General features: G+C 35.3%; 1 protein-coding gene across 1 annotated transcript in view; it reads right to left on the reverse strand.

Annotated features, from left to right (window-relative positions):
* Positions 1-22,290, reverse strand: part of LOC131945070 (dynein axonemal heavy chain 8) — a 186,071-nt gene that overhangs the window by 48,780 nt on the left and 115,001 nt on the right. Inside the window, exons 63-76 of the mRNA XM_059306046.1 lie at positions 19,979-20,057; positions 18,959-19,102; positions 16,606-16,782; positions 15,758-15,925; positions 15,178-15,306; positions 13,955-14,041; positions 11,716-11,853; positions 11,402-11,529; positions 5,535-5,703; positions 5,134-5,289; positions 4,600-4,755; positions 3,434-3,523; positions 1,356-1,448; positions 1,096-1,200 (exon numbers count right to left, since the gene is read on the reverse strand). Of these exons, the coding sequence (XP_059162029.1) occupies positions 1,096-1,200; positions 1,356-1,448; positions 3,434-3,523; positions 4,600-4,755; positions 5,134-5,289; positions 5,535-5,703; positions 11,402-11,529; positions 11,716-11,853; positions 13,955-14,041; positions 15,178-15,306; positions 15,758-15,925; positions 16,606-16,782; positions 18,959-19,102; positions 19,979-20,057 (1,819 nt within the window). The remainder of the gene's footprint in view (positions 1-1,095; positions 1,201-1,355; positions 1,449-3,433; positions 3,524-4,599; positions 4,756-5,133; positions 5,290-5,534; positions 5,704-11,401; positions 11,530-11,715; positions 11,854-13,954; positions 14,042-15,177; positions 15,307-15,757; positions 15,926-16,605; positions 16,783-18,958; positions 19,103-19,978; positions 20,058-22,290) is intronic.

The following is a 22,290-nucleotide window of genomic DNA, read 5'->3' on the forward strand; positions in this document are numbered from 1 at the left end:
ATAGATAGATAGATAGATAGATAGATAGATAGATAGATAGATAGATAGATAGATAGATAGATAGATAGATAGATAGATAGATAGATAGACAGCGAAACTATTATTATAGACGAGAAAAATGGCCCGTTGAGGAAGGATACAACGGGCGCTAGGTTGATAGTGCTGTCTATTTTCTCGGTACTTTAATTTATACAAAATATAGTCATAGACATATCCCTAAACCATGCACCTAATCTCATTCATGACAAAAGTCGCATTTAGAGTTTCTTTCAAGCAACTCTACTTGGTAGGAGGGGGCTGCGACCCCCTCCCCCCCCCCCCCACACACACACACGCACTCCAAAACATGTCTACCGTCCCATTCAACGAAATATAATTATATACTTTTTCCAGTGTCCGCCCCCTCCCAGAAAATTCTACCCCCGCCCCCGAAAATTTCAAGTGCTCCCCCCCCCCGGAGAAAAAAAGAAGAAACACTGCTAACTTAACGTTACTCTAGTAATAGGCTTTCGAGAAACTAAGTAGATTTAAGTAACACTTCCGTTTAACAGAAATCGCTCAAACGTTGATAGAAAAGCACAATATTGATATAACTTATATCTGAAATTTCGTCTAAATTGAACTGTACTCAAGTAATCGTGTTACGATGCACACAGACAGACAGACGGACGGACAGGTTTGCAAAACACTATGTTTTTCCGGAAGATTATGAAAAGGTAAAATTTGTCAAAATCTCATTTAAGACTTCACATAAGTACAATATACTCTGAATACGATTACGTTAGTTGTAAAACGAAAATATTTCCTCGATACTCTGAATAAAGTAAAAATTGTTCTTTGTACTGGATAACTTCGTTTGAATTTTTATTTTTGAACTTCCGCATGACATCTTTACACCATGTTTGTTTACATTATCACTAGCTGCATACCCGTGCTCCGCCACGGTGAATCTTTTTTAAATATACCAACTTGGTAACAGAACAAAGCTAAACACAAACACAACGCAAACACAAAAGAAAACACATCGAATAGCTGAATACACATGTTTCATTATAGGAAAACATGTATTAACACGGCAATATAAAGAAAACTTACCTGAATACTTGTTAATTTAAACAGTAAATTTTCCTCTAAATCTTTAATTCGTTTTCTATTCAATGTTACATCTAGCAAAAGTTTCGATCGTTCTTCTTCGAGTTCCTGTAAAACCGTTCAGAATACATTTGAAAAATGTCTTTCTTTTTGGTAGCTAACCCCTCTGTGAGTTAAGCTTTCTGTTCAATAAATGCGCATTCATGTAGCCTACATTTATACGTGGGTGTATTAGAATAGTAGGCCTACTAATGAGTTCTCACCGATTTTTCAGTTACAATAACTCGTCCAAGAAGCTGATCTTCCAACCCCTTCTGAGTTACTGTAAAGTCAATGATTGATGTTCGGGCACTGATCTATAACAAAAAACATCATTGTTGCAACATTCTGAGTTACAGTAAATCAATAATGGACACTAGCGGGAATAGTCTATAAGTTATTCTAGAGGCCCATTAAATATTTTTAAAATCATGCACGGTGTAACTAAAATTAATATGGTTTTGGTATTAAACACAATTTTAATAAAGCGGGAGAGATCTCCCAAACCTTCTCGAATATTCTTATATTACACTACGGGGAATGCAACTCGGGATATAGACATGATTTTAATCAATTTTTAATTACTTAAACTTTTTAAAATAGAATAGAATCTTGTAGAAAAAAGAATTGCGCACGAAGTGAAAAGCAAACAATGTGTGTGTGTAATAGTACGGAATATTATAAGTTCATATGCGTTGTTTTTTTTTTGAAAAATCGGAAATTGCGTGCAGTACTACTTCCGTTCAACGGAAGTTACTAAAAATTTGAAAGAAGGCAGTAAATTAGACCTTTCACTTATGTGTGAAATTTCTTTTATCTACCTAATATCGTACTCAAGTTACAGGCTTTTGAAAAACCAAAACTAGAAATAAGTTACACTTCAGGTTACCGGAAATCGCTGAAGAGGTGAAATAGAACTACAAATTTGAAATAATTCTTATATATAAAATTTCATCAACCTAGCTGTAACAGTACTCAAGTTATCGTGTTCACAGATACATACGAACACATGTGGATATACGGACAAAATTGCAAAACTATGTTTTTCCGACTCAGGGAGGTGTAAAACATCGAGATTTGTGAAAAATCTCGATTTCGACTTTTTGCACGATTACAATACTTACTTTATAAGGCCTACTTCGTATACGACTAAGTAAAAAAGGCAAACACTATTTGCTTGTTTACTTGTTATCACAGAAAATGACAAATAGGAGATGTGGTTCAAAAAATATTTTATCCTTTCTAGTGCACTTTTACACAAAAGCGTGTTATCACAGACCCTTGGCGTAGCGAGGTCGGGTGTCACTCTGTGCGGCACTTAATGGTGTCACCCCCCCCCCCCCAGAGGCGTAGCGACCCTTCCCGGGGACAAACTTTCAAACTTTCGATTTGCACCCCCCTCAAGTTTTCGATTTGCACCCCCCCCCCCTCAAGTTTTTCTCTATATATTTTGCTATTTTTTGCCTAGGTGTCACCCCCCCCAAATGGTGTCACCCGGTGCAGTTCACACCCCCCCCCCCCCCACCTCGTTACGCCTCTGTCACAGACATTTGATCTGTGATAACTATGCAGCTGAAATATTGTTGACCGTAATGCCTCATCAAACCATAGAACAATTTTGTTCCAAATGAATCTGAACAAGAATGTGTCACTAAGAAAATAGGAAGCAGGACATGATGGCATATTTTCCCGTGTTTGGTACAGTCAGAAGGTCTAAGCTGTGTTCCGATAGAAAAATCTAGTCAAACTTATACTCAAAATAATTTTTTTGTCCTGTGTTTATGTTCGAAAATAACAAAAATGATTGTTATAATGATTACCATGGTTTAAGTAACAAATTTTACATTTTGTTCCAGTTTTGTAATTTTTAAAATTTTTTGGATAAAAAATGTCTTACATTCCTAACGGCTCTTATAAGTGCCAATATATAATTTGACCGTTGTTAACTTATTGCTAAAAGCAAAATCATAAAACATTGTTTAAGGAAAAATTTCACTCAGAACTTAATTCAATAGATAAAGGGTTTTTAAAAATGCGAATTATAATCTTTGCATATATAAAAAAAATTGAAAACGAATTTTCTATTCCGTTGAGTATTTATGTCAGTCGTGAAGATCGTGTCAATTAAGTAAAGATCCATTCGATCCAGCAACAAATACCACAATAAGGCTATGTACGTTGGAAAGGAGGAGGGGTCGGTGGATATCCCAGATTCGCAAATGACTAGTAAACTCAGCGCGTCACTTACCTCGTAAGTGTACGATGAATTAGCTAATTTAAATGTGACTTGCACGTCACTTACCTCGGGAGTGTATGATGGGTTAGCCAGTTTGGATGTGATGTACAGGTAAAAAGTTTTCATAACGTCACATTCTTTGTCTCCAACTTTAACCTATGTAGGAAAAAAAGGATAGTTTAGTGATAGTATGCACTGCTATAACTCACGTGGGCAAATGTAGAGAAATTATGAATATGTCCAAACAGGATTATGAAATAACACGGATAATTTTAAACTCTTGGCCGGCTAATTAAAAGTGAGGGTGGTACACCATGAGAAGGTGAGAAATTTGTGAACTGTAATGTTTAGTTTTGAAACAAACATTAAAAAAAAACATTGGAATGCATTAATACAATTCAATCTTTACATTAACAGAATACGATTTCAAGTGTACGTCAACAGAGGATCTTAGTGTGTACGTAAACAGTACCCTCCAATGGGTTCCATGATAAATATTCTCAGGACAAATTATCTCAGACTAAATATCGGAGACAAAATATCTCACGGACAAATGATCCCAGGACAAATGATCTCAGAAAAAAAGATCTCAAGGACAAACGATATCACGAACAAAAGATATCAGGACGAAATACATCCACACAGTTGATATAGACAAATGATCTCAGAAAAAATATAGCACAATATTTAAAGCATTTGGGATGTTTTAAGCGATTTTAACAATTTAAAAAATATATTGTCAAACGGTTTTTACTTATTTTTTACACATAATAATCGCAGAGTGCATTTTACTTTAAGGTCATCTACGGCTCACGAATATTTTATTTTATTTATTAAAAATTCGTAAAAGTCGATTTTTTGTTGTTGCAAATTCTGATCAAGTATTAACTAATACATTATTCGTCTAAGTAAATTTCAATACACAATAGTATTTTTAATATTAAAATGATCTCTAGAACGGGATAGGAGTTCCCTTTTTACATTGCTAATTTGCTGAGGTAATTAAAAAATTCCATTAAGTCGTTAATTATGAAAAGTAGAATCAATAAGTAAAATAATATGTTCAAAAGAAGAACTATTCCTAGCTGTCTGCAGCCCCATGTATAGTACAGTTAACTTTCCATGCGTTTCTTTACTATTATTCTTGCTATCTTCCTAAATCTAAAGAAGCCACAGCTAATCTAAACAATGTCACAAGCTATAAACTGTCAATGTTATGTACATCATTTTACCTTATACATGGATCCTGATTTGATGAAATTTTTTTCTAAAACATTATCTAGGGAAGGATCAAGGTCTTCTTCTATATCTTCAATCAGGAGAGGTCTTCCAAGGGATAAGGCATCTTCTAGGTGTTGCCGGAAGTATTTATGATTTAATGATGTAACCTTCACATTGAGAAAAGTATGAGTTTTAAATAAACACAAATATCCTTAGACATAAACCAAAGCAAGTACATAACCAAACTATGTACAAACAAGGTTGCTTAAATGTTGGCATTACAGTAAATAGTCATCAAAGTTAGAAAAATACTGGCAATGTAAGGTTTTCATTTAGTTGTGATTTCTGATTTTTTTAAAAATGTTTTTATTTATAGATATTATAAACATACATTTACATATAAACTGATGGCTTACGGAATATATATCCTGTAGCCAAATATTCGCACCATTTGAAATTTGCACAAAAAGATAAGTAAGTGACATTTATAATTCCAAATATTAAAGTACTTATAATTTAAAGTACTTATAGTTTGTTTAATTTACTTGTAATTGTCTTTTCTTTTCGCGGCTTTTAATCCAGGTTTTCCCCTGTCCCTGCGGATCAATAAGTAGTGGATATCGCGATGCTTTAGTGGTTATAATCCCATTTTGAACTGATAGTTCGTCACTTGGAAGTCCTTCAATATTCCATTCTCCAATCTGGAATCATTTGGTAATCAGATTTCTAAAATAATAATAGCCTAACGAATATTTATTATACCCGTAATGTAAAATTGACAATAATTCAATAATTTCTTACATTTATTTTACCAAGCATCCCTGATCTAGCCATTATAACTTCTGTTATATTATTATCTATAACTAACATTTTGATTACTACTGCACTTAACGTACTATTGCTTCCAATACTGTCACATTAAAATAGAGATAATACGTATACCTACCGTTGTTGTGTCAACTAAAGTCTCAACTATATTCATGTTCTTTGTATACGGAATTTTACGGTTGGCCAGCTCGAAGGACCAGTTGTTGATAAGCTTAGTTCGAAATTCTTGGTTAAAGGGGCCAGAGTAGGATAAAAATCCAGTACATGTTAAAACATCCCCTGTCAGACTTGAACAAACCAAAAAGAAAGCACAACTTGTGAGTAGAAAGCATTATGAAAGACTACAGAACAGTGGGGTAGCTAGGTCGACTATATATATATATATATATATATATATATATATATATATATATATATATATATATATATATATATATATATATATATATATATATATATATATATATATATATATATACTAAAACTCAAGTTTGTTTACATGTTTGCATATTTATTTGTTTTTTTGTTGTTGTTTTTTTTGTTTGTCTGTTTGGTTACGCGAGAGTATCTGCAATGTTTGTAGCGCTGTACAATACGTACTTAGGTAGCGAACAATTATCTTTTTTAACCAAACTGTTAGGGGTCGGCGTGGTCGAGTCGGTAAAGCTCATGGTTGCTAAACCGTAAAGTCTCGAGTTCGAACCCCCGGGCAGATGAGGCTCGTTAGCTGGGGACAGCCACTCTTCTAGGAGAGACAACTCCAAAATTAAACAACTGCTGCCTTGTAGTTTGTTCTTGGTTGGACAAAGGCTATGGAAGCAAATCCAAAAAGAAAAGCAGGATGAAATCGGAGTCAATGGCCTCAATGGCGCATAACCAGTTGACACGTAACGCTTAATTGTGTTGGAGGCGTGGTCGAGTCGGCAAAAAGCTCATGGTTGATAAATTCGAACAAGTCTCGAGTTCAAATCCACTGGCAGATAAATCTCGATCCCCTTCAACACTAATAATTAAGAACGAAGAAGAAGAAGAAGACCAAACTGTTAATCACAAATTAAAATAATTATTTCATACATTCATTGGTAGATTAACAACATCAATTCTAAAAGTTCAGAATAATGACTTTACCTATAGTGACGTCATATGATGTATTTACTTTTTATAACAATAATGGCGGCTTCCATCGAAGATTTCGTTGCCCATTCAGAAGTTTAACGCATTATAAAGCTAATTTTCTGTCGACTATAGCTTTAATGATGTGTCCGTTTGCTATTTGTATTAGGTTCCAACACTATTATCGATATTCAATGGCTCTTCTAATAAGAATATACAGTTAATTTCTCTAGATCTCGAGATCAGCTATCGGATGCAGAGAAAGTCAAACCTAGATCTAAAATCTAGAATCTAGGTCAAAATAAAATCCATTATAAAACCACAATAAATTATTTAGTTTCTTTATTAGACAATATTAGTCCTTAAATATTTAATATAAATCTTTGCTTTTTAGCTTTAATGATCATCTAATTCGAGAATTCATAAGATTTATCTATCTAGGTTCTAGATCTAGAGTTACGGCAAAAACTAGATTTAAGGTGAATTCTACATTTAGATCTAGATCTAGACAACGTAAATTCTACATCTTGAATCTAGATCTAGAATCTATATAGTAAACTATTTCAGGCCTTAATTATTTTATATTAATCTTTGTTTAGCTATGGAATTGGCCAATTTTGGGATAGAATTTAATTTAGACGTAAATCAAAGCAAGTACATAACCGAACTATGTACAAATAACGTTGCTAAAATGTTGGCATTACAGTAAATAGTCATCAAAGTTAGAAAAATGCTGACAATGTAAAGTTTTCATTTAGTTGTGATTTCTGATTTAAAAAAAAAAAGTTTTTATTTACTGATAAGCGGCGTAAGAATCTACGCGAATAAGCCCTAGAATTAGAACTAGAATTATTTCAAATTAAATTTTATCTTAAATTAGCCAATTGCATATTTAAGCAAACAAAGATTTATATAAAATAATTAAGGCCTGAAATAGTTTAGTATATTATGATTCTAGTTCTAGATTCTAGATGTAGAATGTACGTTAAATCGTTGAGTCTAGATCTAGATCTATAAAAATAGCAAACGGACGTATTGTTAAAGTTATAGCCGACAGAAAATTAGTTTAAGAACGCGTTAAATATCTGAATCGGCAACTAAATCTTGGATTGAAGCCGCCATTTATTGTATTAAAAAGTAAACAAATAATGTGACGTCACTATTCCCACAAAGTAAGGTCAATGTTTTAAACTTTTAAAATAAATGTGGTTAATCTACCTATGAATAAATCAATTAATTAATTAACGTCTTTAAATAAAATTGTGATTAACAGTCTGTCTGAAAACAAAAATTTTTCTCTACCTACATACTATTTTACAGCTCTCCACATAGAGCAGATTCTCTCCAGTAGTCAATCAGACAAACAAAAAAACAAATAATTATTCAAACATGTAAACAAATTTGAGTTTTAGTAGTATAGAGATAAACATACATTTACATATAAACTGATGGCTTTGATCCTTTGTTTAATGTGAGACTTACTTGTTTTCACACATTTCCTCAATCAATTTAAAAACAGGCAAAATAAGAATGAATTCAGTATACTGGGGATTTTTTTGTTTTAAATTTAATTCTGGAATACTCCAGGCAAGACAGAGTTGACAAAGTAGTCTGTTACGGAATATATTATCCCACATTTTGCCCTGTCCCTGCGGTTCAATAAGTAGTGGAAATATAATTTATTTAGAAAACTAGGCATACTGCCTAGCTTCGCTTAGGTTTTCAAGAGAATTTAAATACTTCATTATTTAGTGACGGCTGAGGTGTGGAGGGCTTAAACTTAAACAATAGTGCTAATTTCAGAGAAAATGTTGTTGCTGTTCTTTGTTGTTTAAAGTCCAGTTTCAGAGAAGTTATTGGAAAGTTCGAAATGTATGACTAAAATGGAATTAGAACTACAGAGGTTCCATGAACAGTATATCTCTTAATTTATATTACATTGACTTTTAAAATTAATTATCTTATTTAATTAGGATACGTACCTTGTTTAACAACTGAATGTTTTACTAAAGCAAATGCTATACTTCGTCATTTTCTGTTTATGTTTAAAATAGCATACAGTTGTTTGAAAAATAATTATTTTAAAAGTTACCTCCCTTGAAAATTGAACGAATGAAGGATGTCTTTGTTTACTTTTTTTACAAACAATTAGTTATAAGAAAATACATCATCTGGACAAATCTAACGACCCTAGGGGCTTTTTCGACGGGAATAATGTTTTTTTTTGTTATCCTCTGGGGTCGGTCTACGACCTCACAAAATATTAGGGAGATCGTTCGTCAATTTATTTATAGATATCTTATATAATGAGAATTTCACTCGCGGTCACTTTTTAGCCCTCGTCGAGTGCTTTGAGTCTGACCAACAGTTTTTCCATACGGCCTAGTCATCTATAGAGGTGCATTCAAAAATATGGCCAGATAAATAGAGGTTGAGTATCCTAAATTTTATGTTGAAATTACCCTGTTTTTCCCATAAAATACAAAGATTATATAGGGAATCACGACTGGTCAGTTTTGACCCATTTCCCGATTTTTCCCGGACATGGCGAGTTTTTCGTGACACCCCAAGGCGTTCTCCTACCACCTCACAAAATTTCAAGGAGGGTCGTCGGACGAAAGTTATTTTCCTAATAGAGCCCATATAAAGAGAATTTCACTCGCGGTCACTTTTTAGCCCTCGTCGAGGGCGTTGAGTGAAACCGACAGATTTGCCCTACGGCCAAGCCATTTACCTATAAGCATGCCAAAAATTAGCCAGATGTAAAGACGGTAAGTGCCTTAAAATTCGTTTTGAAATTACCCTCTGTTTTTCCCATAAAATACAAAGATTATAGGGAAATGCGACTGGTCAGTTTTGACCCATTTCCCGATTTTTCCCGGACATGGCGAGTTTTTTGTGACACCCCAAGGCGTTCTCCTACCACCTCACAAAATTTCAAGCCGGGCCGTCGGGCAAAAGTTTTTTTTTCGTAATAGAGCCCATATAAGGCGCCGGTCAGTCGAGGTCAATTTTGACCCCCTCTACGTGGACTTGGTGGCCGACCGGCACCGGCTCTCGTGTTCTATCGCCCCAAGGCAGACTCATGCCAAATTTGAAGCGCCTGCGGCGCCGGAAAGTGCCCTGTCGGGCATTTGACCACTTTTCTTTATATATATAGATATACTTCTGCCAGTTTCCGCCCAGAAAATTTAGTCCACCCCCACCACCGAAAATTTCAAGTGCCTAATTCAAAGTTTTTATTATCAATAATCGATGGCGTCATTATTATTGTCTATTTTGTTTTGGGCAATGGCCTTTTTTAAATATTTACTCTAGAATCAATGACATCATATTATTGTGAGCACTTTTCCAGTTTTAGAATATTTCCTATATGTTCCATGTGACGTCACGTTTCGTTTTTGTTGGACTGAAAGTTTTTATTTTGCTTTGAATATTTCCTACTATATGTTCCATGTAACGTCACGTTTCGTTTTTCGTTTGACTGTGAATGTTTTTCTCTTCCTTATGTTATCCTCTATAGATAGACAGACAGACAGACATAATAGCGAAACTATGATCATAAATTATTTTTTTCCAACACCGAAACAAACTAATAAAAAGCAATTGGTATCAATCCCTCCCATTTTGCCCAAGGGCGAGAATTTGTGCACAATCTATATAATTATCTACGTCGCCCAATCATGCGGGACACCACCACGCTTCCAGGCATGCGCAACAGACCATATCGCTATCACCCCTACCCCTACCAGTCTGCTCAGCTGTGGTTCACGCCGAATATTTACAATCGTAGAGCGGAATCGAATTAGTGACGGCTATTAGGGACAGATAATTTAGTTTTTAAACGATTTGAAACTAAGAATAGGTAACAAGTTCTGCTTGATCTTTTCATTGTCGTCTGTAAACTGTCGTCACGGACAGCTGCTTTTTTCACGGGGAAGGGAGAGGGGTAGGGGTCAGGATAATCGTCTTTCACGAGCTACTGTCGCAGAATTGGTAGTGTCGAATTCAAAAAATTATGAATTACTAAAAAGTAGAAAATAAAAGAACTAAATAGCGGCGTATGGGAGCTCGTTTATATTAATTCACCTATCCATTCAAGTCAAAACAAGAATAGTTGTTGTAGTAAATTATTAGAATGGCGTCACCCCCTCCCCACCCCCAAGCTGTTGATTGAAATATCGATTATTCAAAATTTTCATTTAAACATTTTTTTCTTTTGTAAATTTTGCAGTTGGCGTCAAATTATGCACACACACACACACACACCCATCATCAACTCGGTATATTCACTTAAAAGACTTTTTAATTCTAATCAATCATTAATTGAAATGGCAATATTTGCAATATTTTCTCTTGGTGTCACCCCCCCCCCTTCCCGTTAAATTGTTTCACCCTGTGTGGTCCGCACCCCGACCCATGTCGCGACGCCTCTGCTACAGAAATATGCATACATCGCCTACATGTGTGTATGTTTCTGCGAATATCTGCGCATATGTATTGTATATGCAATGTTCATATTTCTCTATGTTGTGAGGGAAACTTAAGCAGGTGACAAAAAGATGTGATTTTTGCTACTGTGCGGAAAGTTGGCCAGACTCTTCTGTAACTACACTGACTTTATTCAGTGCATGGGTCTACCATGTTTTCAGCCACTCTACCCTTTACAGAATTGTAAAGGGATTCTTGTCAGTAATTGATGACATTTTTTGTCGAAACAAACGAAAGGGACACATCTTGCTTTTTTGTTGCTTTTGTGTCCAGTGTACATTTACATAGACACATACAAGCATACTTGGTCGCACGACGAAAGTACTCTCTCACAGACGCATATATGTTTTAAAAATCTGTCCTTTCAATAATAAAACATACCGCGTGATTTGATCTCTGAACTCGAGGCTTTGAGCTGACCATCTGACTTGCTCACCGGCAAGACCACCAATCAGATTAGTTGCAGCATCCATTTTCCTTCGACAAGACTCCGCGTCTTCCAATAATGCCTGAAACATATTGAACACATTGGGGTACCATAGCGGGCTGTCTTAAGTGTTAGTCATTCCGTCTGTACGGCATTGTTAAATTTTACCTTTTTGAAGGGAGTTTTATAAATTAAATAAATGATAACAAAAAAATCCAAAATTTTAAAGCGATTCTTGTTAACAAATTTTTTTTTTTTAAAAGCCCACCTTTTTTTTCGCCATGGCTCCATCATATTTGGCCTGAACTATATTAAGTTCTGCCTGCTTCTCGTCAAGTGTCGCTTGAGCTTCCGACAATTCTTTGCTTGCTGTTTTTAGACGCGCCTCTTGCTTGACCAAATTTGCCTAATATAGGAATTACAAAATAGACCTAAATTAGTTCGAATTAATTCACAAATTCATACACAATTACAACCCAAAAGTGTTAATTCTATAAGTGGGATTGTAAAAGCATTATATCGCACTAAGCTTCCTGCATTATCTCTACCGATTTGACGCCCCTAATATATATATATATATATATATATATATATATATATACTTGCATAATATGACATTCAATTAAAAAATGTAAAATCGACTAAAAATAATCCTAAATACTATAAATATTTTGTTGTGAGGATATTTTGTCTGAGATCAATTGTCTATGATATCATTTGTCCTGATATATTTTGTCCTGGTATCTTTTGATCTTTTGAACGTGAGATCATTGGTCCTTGAGATCATTTGTCATGGAACCATATATATATATATATATATATATATATATATATATATATATATATATATATATATATATATATATATATATATATATATATATATATATATATATATGTTACGGTCAACGCCCAAAGTCAGCCAAAGTACGCATTGGCCGGCCAATGCACGTATTGGCCAATATTGACTGACCATGGTGGACCGGCCAAAGTCCTAATTAGAAGATCATCTGGCTAGGGACGAACTGCCAAATTCCGAATCAGAGGATCATGAGCAGATTTAGATTTTTTTTCATACCGTAAGGATCACGAAATTAAGTCTTTTTTGATAATTAAAGTAAATGACAGAAACATTTTAAATTACTTTATTGTACTATAGTCCCAATCAATATTATCGCTTGTTACAACAAGTTGAACTTTTATGGCATTTAGAATTGCATCGTTGGACATCGTTGCCACAGGATCTACAAGTATGGGCTGCACTACAGCATATGTGTTAGCTGAGGATATAGTTGCATTTATGGCAACCTCCATTTCTTGTTCAGTGTTCTCAAGATCTTCATCAGTAACTAAATTATCGAGAGCCTCACTTTGTAGATTAGAAGTGCTAAGTCCCACTTTTTTTTGCATCCAAACAAGACTTCGTTTGGCCATTGTTAGATTCTTTGATGAAAAGAACCTTGGCTTTAGCTATGCCTAGGATTTCCGTGAACTAGTGTCAGTTCAGGCAACATGTTCTTTAGTTGAGAAATAACTTGATTCACAAATTCTCTTCTATTAAGATTTGGATTATTTATTTTGGCAGCCATCTAGTATGTCTGTCACTTGGTCTGACGGCCTTTTTGGTCCATGTCGCATTGCATATAGAATGCCATACAAACAATACATTACTCACAATGAAACCGCACCCAGAATAATGAAAACTCGATCACAACTTAGTCTAGATAGGACATCCCGGCCAGTTCACGCATTGGCTGGCCAATGTATGAAATACTTTGTCCATTTTAAACTTTTCGAACTTGTGCCACCACGTCCCGGCCAGCGCGCATTGGCTGGCCAATGTATGAAATACTTTGTCCATTTTAAACTTTTCGAACTTGGGCCATCACGTCCTGACCAGTGCGCGCATTGGCCGGGCAATGTAGGAAATACGCTATCAAGTGAAAAGTTTTCGGACTATGGCCAGTTTGTCCCAGCCAGTGCGCGCATGGGCCGGCCAATGCGGGCTTTGGTCGCACTTGGGGCTTTGACCGTAAATTATATATATATATATATATATATATATATATATATATATATATATATATATATATATATATATATATATTTATTTATTTATATTTATATATAAACATTTGCAACTATAATTAAAACCTTTAATCTATTCTTAGAAGCTTAACATAATAACCAACTAACATGATTACCTTTAATGGCATCAAACAACTTGTAACAGTTAAATGTAGATGAATGTATGTACTATGTTTCGAGTGTGTATCTTAAAAAGGCGATATGGATCTAAAATGTAAGGTGGGTGTGCGCATGCGCGAAGGAAAGGAAGCGAGAGGTAGATAGCGCGGAAACAACATGGCGATATTTGGGAGTGAAGGTAATGTTCTTATGAACCAATAAAATTATGGAAATGAACAGAACAAGGGTTGATTTTTGTTTTGAGTGTGTGCCATGAAATAGGTAGGAGAAAAAGGCTGCGACACAACTAGCAGGATTACCTTTAATGGCAACACTTCCTTGTTGATGCCATAAAAAAACGCCATTGCGTTTGTCCAAGACAGAAGACCAGCGACATTACCACAAACCTGCACAAAGTAGGATAGACATTCTTTCACAAATTATACTTAGTGAGCCTTTGTTTATGATCCAGTTGACATTCTTTCTTCTGACAGAAATTTAGGACTCTTAAGTAGCCAGTATGTGATATTCAAACAATAAATTGTTAATGGAATTATTTTAATAATGTTAATCTATTTACACAATGTGTACTAGCTGCATTAAACGACTCGAAAATTCAATCTCTGTTAAACATGTTTTAAAAGCGAACATTTTGTACCAAAGAATTTTCTATAACAATCGCAACTACGTAAATAAATCATGCGTTTAAAATGTCATTTATATAGGTTTCGTGGTCCGTGGTAGAAATTAAGTATTATTTAAAGAGTTAGTTTAGACAAAGATATTTCTATGTCATACAATAATATCAGCAATACTCATGATAAGAATTTAAGAAACCATATCTTACATTATGGGAGCGTACAAATCCATAATAACCACTAGAGTATATCTTACATTATGGGAGCATACAAATCCATAATAACCACTAGAGTATATCTTACATTATGGGAGCATACAAATCCATAATAACCACTAGAGTATATCTTACATTATGGGAGCATACAAATCCATAATAACCACTAGAGTATATCTTACATTATGGGAGCATACAAATCCATAATAATTATTACAGTACATCTCGTCCATTAAGGGAGCATACACATCCAGATTAACCACTACAGTATATCTTACATTATGGAAGCATACAAATCCATAATAACCATTACACTACATCTCGTACATTATGGGAGCATACACATCCACAATAACCACTACAGTACATCTTACATTATGGAAGCATACAAATCCACAATAACCACTACACTACATCTCGTACATTAAGGCAGCATACAAATCTACAACAACCACTACAGTACATCTTACATTATTGAAGCATACAAATCCATAATAACCACTACAGTACATCTCGTCCATTAAGGGAGCATACAAATCCACAACAACCACTACAGTGCATCTTACATTATTGAAGCATACAAATCCATAATAACCACTACACTACATCTCGTGCATTTTCTTAAAATGATATATTTCGTTGTCTATTCGAATGTTTTCTCTCTTGGTCTTAGCATTTGTGTGGTCTTACTTTGAGGGCTGATTCATATGTGTAATCTTCCATCCGCATGTAAGGCTCCATTAGTTCAACTGTTTCTCCTGTAATTGTATCTTTCGGGAAGTCCATTAGCTGTTGCAAAAAACTCATCTGGCCCATGAGCTAAAATTAATGATAAAAAAGATCTATTGACATCCGTAGTTTTAAAACTGTTACATGATAAACGAATGATTTCAACATGATTATCAGATAACTTTATATCGCACAGTATATCGTACTCAAACACCACAGAAATATTGTGTTATGTAGCGCTAAATGACGTGGAAGTAGTTTGTAAATCTACTCAGTTCATTTCTATATTGTTTTTTTTAATTGCAACCAAAACTCTAGAATTGTCTTACTACCAAATTGAAGGCAAAGATGTATGCAAATACAATTTCGAAAATGTATTTCTAAATGTTATCTATGTCCGTCGTTAGGCGACTGCAAAACGTTCTAGGTTTACAATAATTTTGAGTTTGCCCTTGCTATACTGTAGCACCCACACTGGTAACACAGATGTTTGAAATGGCTGCATGGCATGAGTGCTAGTATGTTACAAAACAATTGAAACCTTAAGTGCTTCCTGCCATGCTGGTTTTGGACACGGTCGCTCTGGGTCAGGTTCCAAATTATCAATTCTTTTTCTGAACAAGAAGAGACAGCAGTCCATAATCCTCATTATCAAATGCGGTGGTTTGCCCAGTTTCTTCACAGTGGCAATATCCGACGGCTTGATTGTCTGGGTATATAGAATTTTAGCTTTTAATTAAGGGAAGGCTCCGGAGAAAAAAACACGCGAAAAATGCGTTTTAATTAATAAGCATTTTTTTTTAAATTATTTGCGTGTATCTAAGTTAAGGTATTTATGGGAACATATCAGGGACTCTTTTTAACATATGGTTGCCATGGAAACGGTGGCCATATCGAAAAACGACCTTTTGTGGAGGTCCCACGGTTTAACAACCAACATATATATTGATCATATAATCATTGATCCTTATTTAAATAACTCTAATAGAGTCAGCTAGCTAGTTTTTGTAACAAAAAACACTCGAGAAATTTTTTTTTTCGAACTTTCAAAATTTTCTATGGTAAAATACCATTAAATTTACCAATAATTTTAATGGTACTTCACCATACTAAATTTTGAAAATAAAAAAAATAAAAATTTCTGAAGAGTTGTCTGTTACAGACCTGACGATTACTACTGCGGATGAAGTAGAGTTATAAGTTTCTTGACCTCGGTATATGTAAGGATAGTGTGGTAAGCACTATGCCTAGCCGCCATAACTTTCCCAAAGGTGAGATTGAGAGATGCGAACTCTAGACTTTCGGGCGAGCAGCTGAACGAAAACAATAAAAATCCAACCAAATTTTAGTACTGAGGTATCAATCGCTATGTTGAGAGAAAAATCTCACCTTGAGAGCATCCTCAGCCGCCTGTAGTGCAGGTTTAGCAGCCTCCAATTTGACCTCAGCCACAGCTTTATCTGCTGCTATTTCATCCACAATGGATTGAGCTCTGTCTTTTACTTTTTGAACAGAGGCCTTTACTTTTTCTGCAGCTTCTGCCATAACTGCAACTTCGGCAACGATCTAATTGGAGTATTAGTCAAACGATGGGGGATTATATTACTCCAAATAGTCAAGCAATTCAAAAAGTCAAACGATGGGGGATTAAATTACTCCAAATAGTCGAGCAGTTCAAAAAGTCAAACGATGGGGGATTATATTACACCAAATAGTCAAGCAATTCAAAAAGTCAAACGATGGGGGATTATATTACACCAAATAGTCAAGCAATTCAAAAAGTCAAACGATGGGGATTATATTACTCCAAATAGACAAGCTATTCAAAAGTCAAACGAAGGGTATTATATTACTCCAAATAGTCAAGCAGTTCAAAAAGTAAACGATGTGGATTAAATGACTAATAGACAAGCAGTTCAAAAAGCCAAAAGATGGGGATTATATTGTTCTCATCTACATTTCGCAACGAAACCTACAAAACAATACAGTCATCATTAATAGGGCATTTAACAAAAACGCCCTAAACATTATCGGTTTGAAGAAGAGGGCAAATTCTCCTCAACGAAAATTCGCTTGACCATACGACCTCGAAACTATGTTTATGAGATAAATGTATGTTTGCAAAATCCAAGCCATCTTACCTCAAATGCAGAACAAATAGTTTTTTAAATGTGATTAAAATGGAAAATAACCATTACGCAATTTAAAAAAAAATATCTATGTATATCCAGTACTAATTTTAAAAATAAAATTAAATAATCAATTAGCTATAAATTGCATTAAAAATTAAAATGACATGACTTTTCCTTTCTTTAATTGTCGCGAATGTGGCTCATAAAATATCTGACCCAATTTTAAGAACGAATGTAAAGAAAGTTTGTTCTTTCTCTGCAGTGCAATAAAAACAGCGATTTAATTTTTAAATAGTGTTTTTATATTCTGCTAGCGTGCCCGTCCTCGCGCTGCAATCTGAGAAGAAAGTGAGTTACCAATCCTATATTCTTAGACGTATGATCATGTTTTCTAAAACTGAGTTTTTTAAGATGTAAACAAAGCCTGCGCTATATTTCTTGGATCATATTTGTCGGGGCACGGGTTCGTCCACACTACAACCCCTAGGGCGTGCTGTATGAAAGCCTATAGTGTACTTTGATCACTCGCCGTAATAATGAGGTAGAATACACTTCGGCGACCGCCCAAGTGTCAGGGACAAAGAGGGGCGCTCTCGACAGCCCCGGTTACATTACTACAAGGGCGCCCTCGATTTAATCATCGAATTTCGTGTGTCAACGTGTCAATAATGTAGGGTGCTCTTTTAGACGAACGCAGGTGCCATTCCGCATATATGATAGCACGGGGCACCAAATCGCACCATGTCGGGGTGTCGGCGTATGCACGGGTCACTTTGGTACTTTAGTACCTATTGGATACCTTTACTAATACTTGAGAAGAGACCCACGCTTTTCTTTATAGTAATTTAAATAGTAGTGTATAATTTATTTTCTACTTTTTAGTGCATTAGTACATAAAAGCATGTTATTAAAACGTTTTTTTTAATGAAATTTTTTTCAGTACTTTACATGTATTATTTACAATAGTGTTACATGACTAAAAACCATTGCGCGTCTATTGAACGTGATGGCGCAGCTATTGATCCTGATGGCGCACCTATTGAACGTGATGACGCGTGTGGTGTGGTTGGATAGACATGCCTACTAATTCGGTGATAATTTTAATTAATTCATAAAAAATTAATTAGGCATCCAATTAAGTCAAATTTAGTTTCAGATTGCATTGTCTTCATGTCTTGACCCACGTGCCAACTGTGAATCGTATCGGTCAAGTAGAACTGTCCGAATTTTCACTCCTGCGTTTCTATCTAGACTGACGACAGACTGACGAGGAAGTGAGTTAAATAAAAGCTTGTAATAAAAATAACCCGTCTCGTCAAACTATTAAAATGAAACTGCTGGTTTTACGAAAACAAAATGTATCTTGAAAGTTTAAACAAAGTTGATGGTACAAAAGCTGACCAGAAACAAATCCACAGACTTATATCATTTGTGACCTAACTAAAATCTTTTTAATTATGTTCATATTTAGAAATTATACTCGTTATAAATAATACTGCATTATGAAATTGAAAATGGGGTGAATGAATGTTTAAAAGGTTGAGTAACTTGAGTTAACGCTAGTGTTTATGTGAATGAAGTGGTTGCATGTCTCTTGTCCTAGTTCATACCTTGTCTGCAGCTTTATTTGCCACTTCCAAGTCCTTCTCTTTTACAATCAGCTCTTTACTTAATGAATCCACAGATTCGGCGGCCTCTGCTAATTTTTCAAGGCCAACATTCATTTTTCTTTCTAGTTCTTTCAACTCTTCAACCTTAGGATGGTCCATGTATAAGTGTCATTAGAGCATACCGCGATGCTAAGTTATCTTACAGCTATATTAGAATAGTCAATCAGATAAGTGTGTACTACTTCAATTAATCATTGCTTTCTTTTTACTATATTTTTAATTTATTAAAGATAAAATTATGAGTTTAATAAATAAAGAACACGTGATAAACCACAAATGTCCAACGTTTGAAATTTTTGAGTTACTGCTATTATCACGTATAACAATATGAAAGCTTTAATCCACCTCAATTCCCCTTATATTTAGGATTTTAAAATCATGTCACGATAGATAAGCATAAAATAATCTCAAAAAGAAAATATCATTTTTCTCAAAACTAGAAGACTAAAGACAAAAAGTGTTTGGAAATTAAAGGGATATCCCATTAGTTTATAAAGGGTAAGTTGTTTTATTGTGTTCCATTTTAATAAGTCACCCTTTTACTGTTTGTCAAGACAAATTAAAAAACGGGAATAATATGCGGCTCTCTGAGTGTGTATGAGTATGATTGACTGACTAACTTTCAGTGGCGAAGCGAGGTCGGGTGTCAACCGGTGCGGCACTTAATGGTGTCACCCCCCAGACAAGTAGCGATCCTTCCCGGCGCCCTGGGACAATCTATCAATTTTCGATTTGCATCCCCCCTCAAACTTTCGATTTGCACCCCCCCACCCTCCACCCTTGTTGGGATTTGTCAACTTTGCTCTTAAAAGACTTTTTAACACTCGAATTAATCACTTAATTAAGTGGAATTATAATTTTTCTCTATATATTTTGCTATGTTTTGCCTTGGTGTCACCCCCCTAAATGGTGTCAACCGGTGTGGTCCGCACCCCCACCCCCTCGCTGCGCCACTGCTACCTTTGCTGTATAAAGTTGTTTGTAGCCATCCAAAAAAGACAAATATGATTTAGGGGTTACGTTAGCTTGACGCCGAAACCTTAAAACAAAGACATATAAGATTACAAGATTTTGAAATCAATTATTACACTTTTTTTACTTTCTCGTATATACGAAGTATAGAGAAAGTATTGTAATCGTGCACAAAAATCAATTGAAATTTTAACAATTTTCACCGTATTACACCTCAGTCCTTCATCACATCCGAAGTATAGAGGACTTATTTTAATCGGGCAAAAATTATCAATCCAGATTTATCAAAATTAAGAGGTTTTATGCGTAATCCAGTCTGAAAAACTGGGCTTTGCAATTCTGTCCGTATGTCTGTGTGTGTGTGTGTCTGTCCGTGTGTAAACACGATAACTTGAGTACCGTTACAGCTAGGTTGATGAAATTTCATATATAAGTATTTTATCAAAATCGTAGATCCGTATCAACTTTTGAGCGATTTCCGATAACCGGAAGTGGTACTTTTCCTACTTTGAATTTTTCAAAAGCCTATAACTTGAGTACTATTTCAGATAGATAAATTAAATTTCACATGTAAGTATAAGATCTAATTCTCTACCTTCTGTCAAATTTTGAGTAATTTCCGTTGCCCGGAAGTACTAATTTACGCTACTTCCGATTTCTCAAAAAACTAATGTAAATTTTTAAAGTACTAATAATATTGCGCACTATTATGCACTTTTTTATTTGGCGTTCACTTGGTGTGCAATCTTTTTTCTACGAGATTTTATTCTGTTTTTAAAACTTAAGTATTTAAAATGGATTAAAAATCATGTCTATAGCCCGAGTTCCCATCCCCTGTTGTTTTATATAAGAACGAGCAGACCCGCTGCGTATCATACGCCGCTATTTTTGTTTCTACTTTTCAGTAATTTATAATTTGTGAATTCGACAGTACCAATGCTGCCACTGAAAATATTTGCTTAAAAACACTAAACCCCCTCCCCCCCCCCCCCCCACGTGAAAGCAGCCTCCTCTTAGTTACCTCCTCTAAGTTTAAAATCGTTTCAAACTAAATTATCTGCCCCTAATAGCCGTCACCTAACCCGTCTCTATGATTGTAAAATGTAAATAGCATGACCACAGCTCACCAGACAATGTGGGGGTGGGGTTGGGTGGTAGTGATGGTGATAGAGAGAAAGAAAGGGGACTGCAAGGAGGCGCTTGCAGCTTGTTTTCTAACGGATCCCAGAAGAGAATTATATATATAGATATTCGAGAAAGTTTAGGGGAGATCACTCCCGGTTTATTTTAATACTAAAATAAGCAATTATTAAACATTATCACAATGAGTTTTTAGTCGGGTATTCGAAAGATTTGGGTGTTCATAGTAGTTGTATTTACGATAAGGGAAGTAGGATATACTGCGGATAAATAGGAGATGCGGCAGGGTCAATATAATTAACGAGCCGACCCGCGGCGTATCATATGCCGCTATTTAGTTGTTTTATTTTCTACTTTTCAGTAATTCATAATTTGTGAATTCGACAGTACCAATGCTGCCACTGAAAATATTTGCTTTAAAACACTATCAGTAGGTCGTTAAGGACTATACCCCCCCCCCCACCCTCCTATCCCCCAACCCCCTACCCTACACCCCCCCCCCCCGTGAAAGCAGCCTCCTCTTAGTTACCTCCCTTAAGTTTAAAATCGTTTCAAACTAAATTGACTGCCCCTAATAGCCGTCACTAAACCCGGCTCTACGACTGTAAACATTTAGCGTGAACCACAGCTCACCAGACCATGTGGGGGTGGGGGTGGTAGGGATATGCTTAGAGAGGAAGACAGGGGACTGCTAGGCGCGCCTACAGCTTGGTGTTTTCTAGGGTATCTAAGAAGAGAATTATATATATACGAGCCGGCCCGCGGCATACCATACGCCGCTATTTATTTGTTTTATTTTCTACTTTTCAGTAATTCATAATTTGTGAATTCGACAGTACCAATGCTGCCACTGAAAATATTTCTTTAAAAAAATACTATAAGTAGCTCGTTAAGGACCATAACCCCCCCTCTTCCTTCCCCCCTCTCCCCCCCCCCTTACGTTTAAAATCGTTGGCTCTGCTTGTAAACATTTAGAGTGAACACAGCTCACTAAGATCATGTAGGGGTGGGGAGGTAGGGATCGCGTTTACAGCTTGTTTTCTAGCGGCTCCCAGAAGAGAATTATATATATATATATATATATATATATATATATATATATATATATATATATATATATATATATATATATATATATATATATATATAGATTTGAAACA

This window comes from Physella acuta, unplaced genomic scaffold, assembly GCF_028476545.2.
Source record: "Physella acuta isolate Inbredline_101_S28 unplaced genomic scaffold, ASM2847654v3 ptg000049l, whole genome shotgun sequence".
Lineage (NCBI taxonomy): Eukaryota > Metazoa > Mollusca > Gastropoda > Physidae > Physella > Physella acuta.